Source organism: Gymnodraco acuticeps, unplaced genomic scaffold (assembly GCF_902827175.1).
Source record: "Gymnodraco acuticeps unplaced genomic scaffold, fGymAcu1.1, whole genome shotgun sequence".
In the NCBI taxonomy this organism is placed as follows: domain Eukaryota; kingdom Metazoa; phylum Chordata; class Actinopteri; order Perciformes; family Bathydraconidae; genus Gymnodraco; species Gymnodraco acuticeps.
In genome coordinates this window covers 1,216,572-1,225,569 of record NW_022989942.1, presented here as the reverse complement: position 1 = coordinate 1,225,569, position 8,998 = coordinate 1,216,572, and the positions used below count along the sequence as shown (strand labels likewise).

At 39.6% G+C, this 8,998-nt stretch overlaps 1 protein-coding gene across 1 annotated transcript in view; it reads right to left on the bottom strand.

Moving 5' to 3' along the window:
* Positions 1 to 2,180: 2,180 nt before the first annotated feature.
* Positions 2,181 to 8,998, bottom strand: part of LOC117542447 (ephrin type-B receptor 1-like) — a 104,339-nt gene continuing 97,521 nt past the window's right edge. Inside the window, exon 20 of the mRNA XM_034210137.1 lies at positions 2,181 to 7,554. Coding sequence (XP_034066028.1) covers positions 7,443 to 7,554 — 112 coding nt within the window. The 3' untranslated portion in view covers positions 2,181 to 7,442. The remainder of the gene's footprint in view (positions 7,555 to 8,998) is intronic.

Genomic DNA, 8,998 nt, shown 5'->3' with positions numbered 1-8,998 from the left:
CGTATTTTGGTGCAAAGTTTACATAAAAGTAACTTTAATGTGTGACAAATATCAAACATGGCAGAATAGGATGATGGGAATACTAGAAATACTAATACTAGACATATTATAACTGTTAACATGCCAGTGTAGCATCCATATTAGCTCCTATAAGTATGTTTCTACAACTTGAACAACAGTTGACTCAGTTGAAAATGTGGAAGTTGCTCCAAGAAATAATGTTATATCCTAACAATGTTAAGATCGCTGTATGTTTCCTATCTTCTACAAAAGTAAACATCCATTAGTTTGAACCACAATGGTGATCTTGAACCAACACCATAATGTGTCCCTCCACTAAACATTGAGTTGTTAACCAGAACAAACCAGACCTTAAGGGCAATTGTTCCTAGTTTGAAAAGATGTAATTAAAAATTTCATGAATAGGCGATGGAGCAGGTGGACCCAGGAGCAGGTGGACCCAGAAGCAGGTGGACCCAGAAGCAGGTGGACCCAGGAGCAGGTGGACCCAGGAGCAGGTGGACCCAGAAGCAGGTGGACCCAGAAGCAGGTGGACCCAGGAGCAGGTGGACCCAGGAGCAGGTGGACCCAGGAGCAGGTGGACCCAGGAGCAGGTGGACCCAGAAGCAGGTGGACCCAGGAGCAGGTGGACCCAGGAGCAGGTGGACCCAGGAGCAGGAGACTGCATCAACAGGAACTTTCAGAAATGACTTTGAATCAAGGTTTTGTGCAGGAAACTAAACATCACAGAACAATGCAGGGATGCAACAAAGACTGATGTAAAAAACATTTAAATACGATTCATCTGATGAAGGGATTACGGGCAGGTGTAGGAATGGGTGGAGAAGTGTAGGTGAGGGGAATGAGGTGATTAGTGAGGATCTGCAGGGGCAAAACTCTGGGAGCAAAAATAGACTAACCAGGCAGATACACAGCAGGCGTGTAGAAGAGAGAAGAAATACCAGAAACAGAAAACTACATTTAGTCTGAGTGCACTTAGATGCCAGACTGTGATACAAAAGAGCAAAAATGGTTAAGCCCAAGAACAAAAACGTATCATTATTCAGTGCCATGGTAATGTCAGTGTAATGTCAATAGGAATAAAGGAACATGTGTAAAGAGGACGACTCATGCTTGGATTTCGAACAGTTTTAAGACAACGATTATGCTTTACGTCTTATCCTTTAATCATAGTAGTAGTGGTAGATCAGGAGACTCATAACAGTTGTTCTTTAAAGGACATTTAACAGGGCAGGTTCATTTTATATGGCTAATTAGCGGTAGGGATATTTGAGGGCGGGGCCTCTCATATGACGCACACCTGCACACTTGCTCGCCTGTTCCACTCTTCGTTTTCCGAATGCCAGGAAGTATTCTTGCCTCGCTTCTGAAGCAAGTGACTCGGAAGACATGTGCTATCAAGCAAGCGTACTCGACATTGAGAAACACCCCTAGTCTTCCTGGGGTCCATATTGGTCCTCAACGCTTAGGGGAACTGTAATGTGTCATTTAAAGTCGTCCTATTATGTGACGGACTTTCCCATTTATACATAAATTATCAGTCAAATCTGCCGGCATGAAAGTGAACCTCATTATGGAGTTACTGTTATTACTTTTCAGAATGCAATTGCCTTCCGTAATCTTCTGAGGAATTTATCGTACAGTGTGTCAGGTGTTTCAATGTTGCCTTCCGGTAGTGAACATTGAGTATTGAGAATTTTGAGAAGCCTCATTATTATTTTTAGAATGAATTAACAATACATCCTACCTTATCTGCCATGTCCCGAGTAGACTCCAATGGACCACACTGTTGTATGTGTAAAATAAAAAGGTTAGTTGCAAAATCTACCATTTTTTTATTACACCAAATTAAAAGATGTTTAAAAAAACAAACAAGGCTTACCTTCCGTTGCCAAAACATTCACTCTATGTCCATGTTACACTGGAGTAATTTAAAGTCCACACAATAACTTTGCAGCATCTCTAAAGCTCACTAATAACACTATTTTCTTATAATATGTACACAATAAAGACTTGTAATGTGTTGATGTTTGTATTATTATAAAAATAGGAATTGCTGAGCTTTAGAGGTGCTGCCAGTCAGATTATGTCAGTTCCTTCATCTCTTTCGCCCATCTTCAGATCATCTGCTTGTTCATTTATTACCAAAGATGATCAGCTTGATTGCTTTGTCTTCTTTATTGACAAACAGTGCATTGTAAATGTAAGACTCAGGAAGTTAACAGCTACAAACTCACACACGCACGATATACAAACATTGTACTGTACACGGAGGAGCACACGCACATTATATTACACACACACACACTCACACCAGCGAGCACACACACAGATGCACGCATACTCACGGTATATTACAGCATTATAGTACATTACAGTGGGCTGCTCCAATAATAAAAGCAGTAACACCTATAACAGTTTCAGGTAAACAGAGAAAGGCAGACTACAGCTGATTACTGAGCTGTTCTTTTTTCAAGAGAAACCAATACATTACACACATACTGAAAACAATGGCAAGCAATAGGAAACTAAATAAATTAAAATTCAATAAAAGTAGAAAAACACTTTTTTCTGCATGTGTCTTTAGCCAGACTGTTTTAGTTATTTGATCAAACACTGTGAATGACCTAACACATGAAGAACACAATACATCTGCCATTTGTGGGTAAAGAAGACCTTGACGTTCACAGTTTTGGGATAAATGCTCTCCTTGAAACCACACTGAAGGGTTTGTGTGATTTAATGTACATCATCAGGAGATGCAAGTCAAAATGTTTTTGAGAAAACATGCATCTAAGAAGAAAAGTGAGCTGTTAGTCAGTGGAGATACAGAGTGGAAGCAGAGTGAGTTGTACAGAGAGGCTTTAGCAGAAGAAAGAGGACGGCTGGGTAGAGCAGGGAGAGAGGGAGACAAAAAAAGAAAGAGTAATCTCTCCACACCCAGCCTCATTTTTATTCAAACACCAGTGTCGAGCTCTGCTTCACCCCCTCCTTTTCCTTCTGTAATATTTCTCCTCTGGCCCCATCTATTCCATATTCCCTTTCACTCTTTCCCTCTCATCTCCAGCCTCACCTACCATATCTATTACACCAGAGCAACAGGAGAGGAGAGAAGCCTCCAGAAAAAGAAATGCCTTTAAAAGATGAATCCACCCTAAAGCACTTAGAGGTGGTGACACACCTCGCATTTCTCTGCCTATTTTGTCGAATATTGTTACTTTTATCCCATTCCGTGGTTAATTGGCCAGAGACAATGTAACATCATGTTGTTATACGCCCACCACAGATGCAGTGGATTCTGAATGGATTTCTCTATCTTACACATCTGCAGTAAATGTCAGGTTTGGGTGTCAGTCCCTCAGTAACAGAGAGCAAGGGCTTTTGTCTGCTGCCATTTGTACCACTATTCAACTGTCGTCCCCATTGAGTGGAACAGCAAACCTGAATTTGAGACTGTGGACACGGATACATGCTAACTTTTTTCAGAGCAGCAAGTTTCCACAAAGGTTCCTGTAACACTAAATCCACAAGATTATGATTATGTTATGTCAAAATAGAGGCATATTTCTATCTTTTCTTTTATAGGGGATATCCACCTTTAATCATGACAGTAGCTCAAAACAGTGCTGTATGGGGATGTGAAGCAAGAGGAGCTGTTTTGGGTGCCTCTTTGTGCATAAAAGTCCCATTCCTTATTCTAATAAACACAGGGATACTTTATCTTGGGTGGATTTGTTAGCTACCCTATCTCAAGAATCCATGTGCTATTGCATCAAAAAAGGATTCAAGGCGGTCTAAAAACAACTCTGGAGATGAGTTAGAACGCTTGTTTCACTCGCATTCATAAATATGAGTTATTCAGGAGTGGATATTTGTTGGTTTAACACAAGGTAAACTGTAATTGGGGTAACAATATTTATCAAATTAAAGGTTATTCTTCATTCATCTTTTTGCAAGCTCACATGCATACTGTAGGAACATGCATCCATGATTTGAAATGGTTTCACACTACTGTAATCACAGATGGTGATAATGTACCAAGAATGCTGCGATAAACTAGATAAAAGTAATGAAGAACACTGGGAAATCAAATCTAACAGATGTCCTGAGTCTTAGAAGGATATATAGTTTTTGTGATACCTAAAAGAGACAAACGATATGCCTTGGTGCTGAACACTGAATACATGCACAGATGCAAATTCAGTTAACTAAATAATCATATTTTTGGACATACTTTCCCAGTGTAAAGTGTAAACAGTGTGATTTACTTTGTAATGTAGCATAGGATGGCACACAGCTGATGTCTGAGAACTATTTTTAAATCTAATAATGGTCTACAGTGAAAAAGCACAATATATGTGCGTAAAATAGTAATGAATAACAAATAGTTGCAAAAATGTCAAGGATGGAGTTTCATTAGAAGCTTGGTGATCTTTCTAACTAAAAACTCTCCATACAAAAAGAGAAGCACTTGAAAAGCTTGATGTCAAACTCTCCACTTTTAATAAAAAGGATTAAAAATGTAATTTAGCCGTGAACTAGGAGACGTGCGGAGGCATTCTGCAATGATATTATCAGGAAGCCTCTGAAATCTTGCTATTATTCATTGCCTCAAAGCGTATCTCAATGTTTTTTGTGTAACATCTTATTTACTTTCACAAACAGAACACTTTTAAAGCATTACGTTATATGCTCCTTTCTTTTATGGGTTGGATTTAGGGTGGATTTCACTTTTAATAAGCACTTCAGAAAAATAACATCAAAAAACAATTTATCTCAGGAGCGCTTATAAAGCACTTAATCTCGTATTAATCTTAGTATATAGTGCAAGATTTACCAATCAATTATCGCATTTTATGCAGCAATGTAAAAGAAAACCTCACATCCGTTTCCTGAGTTATCCTCTCTGTGCTCAAACCAAGACATGTCATGGTATAAATACAAAGCCAACTGTAGATCATTCTCAAACACTGACACAGGGTCAGGTAACCCTCTGAAAGCTCACATCTAACCTTGGTAAATAGAGGAACATAGAGCAAAGGATAGATTAATCACACTTAGCTAAATGCAACATAATACTTGTATAAGCCTGTCTGGGATGATTGCTTTCATTTCTTCTGCATGACATATTTTTTAGATGGCGTTCAATATGAGGATTTGGGCACACTTATCATCTTGCTCTCTGTTAAACCCCCGATCCAGCGCTGCCACTGTTTCTGCTCAGACATTTATTTACAACCATTATGCCTCTGAACCACTGACACCCTCCCAGTTGATCTCAATATTTCCTCATAAAATGTTCAATAAGCTCTAGTTGCCGGGCAACAAATGCAATTTTGGGTAGCCCAAAAAAAGTGGCACATTTTTGGAAGTTTCAAATAGTCATAGACCTCTCAATGTCACAATGCTCCTAAATAAACAGAGTGAGGGCTGCTCCAAACATAGTGCTGTAGGACATGTTAGCGGTGAAACGAGTTGAATGGAAACAACTTAATACTGTCACTTATTTTGTGTGCACGGCTCTAAGGGGATGACAACTCAAAATACAACATCCAATCAGTGCTGCAGACTGGTAATCCTCGGGATGTGGGAGCAAACCCATGACTAGAGGTTTGGGCTGAAGGCTTTCTGTTACAGCTGGTAATCTGCTCAGCGTTCAGATAAAACAGATTAGGCATTCTTGATATTACAGTGTGTCAGGACCGGTGCATCAAACCTCGCATTTCCGCACAGAATCATGACAAACAAGCCTCTGATTCCCTTCTTGACCCTTCCAGCATTTTACTATCTTTTCCTGTTAGTTCCCCTTCTCTGACATGTCTGAAAAAAATCAATCATTGTTGCGTGTGAACGAGTGTTGCGTAAAGGTTGCCGTCCACAGACGTGAATAGGTCACTTCATTTCATTTCATCTGCAATCTGACACAACAATATTAATCACTGATGTCAATCTGGAGGAAATGTTGCTGTCACAACAGAATCTAACAACATGGGACGTGTTCAGCAGCCAGAGAATGAAAAAAGGAGTTGAAACAAAGGCCCCTGCCTGCCTGCTGTCGAGCGATTACCATCTGGACGGCGGCCATACCATCTTTGACAGAAATTAGATTTGTTTCACGCGTGAACAGTACATGAGCATTGGATTTCTGGTTTGTTCTTGTGTTGTATTAATGCCTGACTGGCAGTCGGCTTAAGTGTTTGCAGCCAAATCACAAGAACATTGGATGGGAATACTTTTTCAGCCTTTCAGGATAATCTGGCCACTGCTGTTTCTTCTCAACAGGTGCTCCTCAGCAGCTGGTAATGACTCAATATCCACAGTCTCCTAAGCTGCTTTCCTCTTCTCCCACACTCTCAAGTTGCTTCCCAGATAGGAAACGGACGTATAACACTGCTCTGGTTTCATATTTCTTTATCTGATTTTGGTTTCCTGGTCTATAATTGCCTTTACTCAGAGGGCATGTGCGCTGATTGTAAAACATCATCCATAATGAGTAACCTCTGAATTAAGTATTTTAAGTAGGCCAAGCTTTTCAAGCTCTCTCTGTGAAAGGGTTTATCTTCTTTCTTTTGCTGCATAAAAAGGAGTCAAACACAGCACCATGAAACCTATTTTTTCCATTTTCTTTTGTCTGCAGTCAACTTTAAAGTTTGTTCCAGTGATGAGTCAGGCAGAGGAAGATAATCATAGAGAGCTCACAAAACACCGAAACACAATTAATTGTTTGATGCTGTAGAGAAAGTGAAATAATGAGCAAATGGGAAATACAAATCCCATATCATAATATGTACAGACTCTTCAATATGAAGATAGATTCAAAAAGTCCCATTTAACTTTTGTCTCTCGCCTGGATTCAAATTGTAGCAATTTTCACCAACACACTGAAGCAGTCTCAACGAAACGTTATGGAGATAAGACCGTCTGTGAGGGCTCTCCGGAAACACTGTTTCAAAAGACTCTTTCTCAGGCTTTTAGGCCAGTTTGTGTTTCTGTATATCAATGTCAGTTTTCTCTTCACAGTAGCATGTTTGTGAGATTCATAGTCCTCTAATCATTGATCCTTGAATCAACCAGTCAAGCTGGTAAAAACTGATCCTCCACAGAGATTTGTGATGAAAAGGGATGGTCAGTTGGGATTGTACCCATTACAGTGAGTCCAGACACTATTTTCTGCTTTGTTTTTCCCTCTTGCATTTAGTCTTTGTCAGTTTACTAAAAGGTGTGAAATGGGTCTGTCCGTCGACTCGTAGTCATGAGGCCACAAAAACAGCCACAGTGATTTAAAAACATGTAGAGTGGTTTATATCCAGGAGTGGTGAACAAAAGTGAATGAGGGTAAAACAGACGTGTGAAGAGATGACAGCCTGCTCGCTCAGACTGTACACTCGTCAAATATTTCGTACTGTATCACTCCTCTGTGGTTACACAGATTCCGTAGGAGACTGGTCATCGATGTTGTGCCTCATCGACTGAACACTGGTCAGGATCTTCTTCTGGTGTCCAGCTAGAGCCACTCCGATCCTCTGAAGATCTCTGCAGAAACACAGACAGAGGAACAGATGACGTCTCATTATCATCATCATCATCATCACCATCATCATCATCATATCAACTTGGCTGCTTTTTAAATGAACTACATTTAATTTTCTGACACTGGGGGGCCCTTAATCCAACTATATTTTGGTGGCATTTCTGATCATTGGAGTTAGTCATTGCAGTCAGATTTTCTTGGATATGATTACATCGTGATCCTGGTTCAGGAGGTTTTCACCAGGGGCCAAATGGTCAACATACATTGTCCACTGATCTCCAAAACAAACCGGGTGAGGAAACGTTTAGAGACAATGCAATGCTATGTAAAAAAATCAACAATAAAAAAGGAAATATTCACTTTATGACTCTTCATAGGATCTAAAATTAGCCAGAATGTGTCTGACAAAGTTCAGTTCCCTGCAGTTATATGAAGGTTAAAAAAAAGAAAAAAAGAAAATGTCATTGTGTTGCTTAAATCTGTGATTTATCCATTGAAAGTGTTTAAAATACAGTCCACTGGCATACAGCCAATACTGTATGCACTGATACTATGTGAAAGCATACTTAATTAATCCCTGTGGGGAAACCCATTCTCTGTGTTTGACCCGCAGTGCAGCGCACAGGGACAGACTCCAGGTCTGAGACTGGAGCCTCGGTCACAGATAAAGGCTGGGGCGGGAGACACATCTCAGCTCTCAGACAGCAGGAGGGATGCTAATTTGCCTCCTGTGCAGGCTTGTTTAGGCATGAAAAGCCACAATGGACACACAGTTGAAAAAGCAAACAAAATGCATACCTACAGTAAATTATACTTTATTATAGTAAAACTACCCGTTTTTCTTTAAATGGCACATGGTACAGGAAGAGAAAAGCGGATTACATTTTCTTACTTTTAACACATTCCAGGAAAAAAGAGGGGAAAACACCAGGTTTGCCAGGTGTGAGAAATATCTGCAATAGCTTAAAAAACAATGTCTTAAACATCATCCTTGAGGACGAGGCTCAGGGCCGCCCCATGCCAACTTGGGGCCCCAAGCGACATTGTGAGATGAGCCCCCCCCAACCGAGTGAAAAAAAATGTTTTGGAAACAAAGTAGGCTACTTTGCAAATATAATTCCTGTTTATTATTATTATTATTATCAACACAGTTACTTTTTTATACAGTGAGGTAAATGGTAAATGTGCATGTATGTCGTTCAGTATGCGTTTACAGGTGAATTTACGTCTGCATTTCCTGCCAAATACTAGCCTCAAAAAGATTAAAATATAATGAATGCAAATAAACTACTTCTACTAATAATAATAATCAATTCAATAATATAAATACTATATTATTTTATTATAATATAGCTGTAATATAGTCAAGACAAAACATGCTTATGACATGCTCAAAAACTGATATTTCTTAAATCTGTATTCTAGTTCCCTCTGTCAGCAATGTAT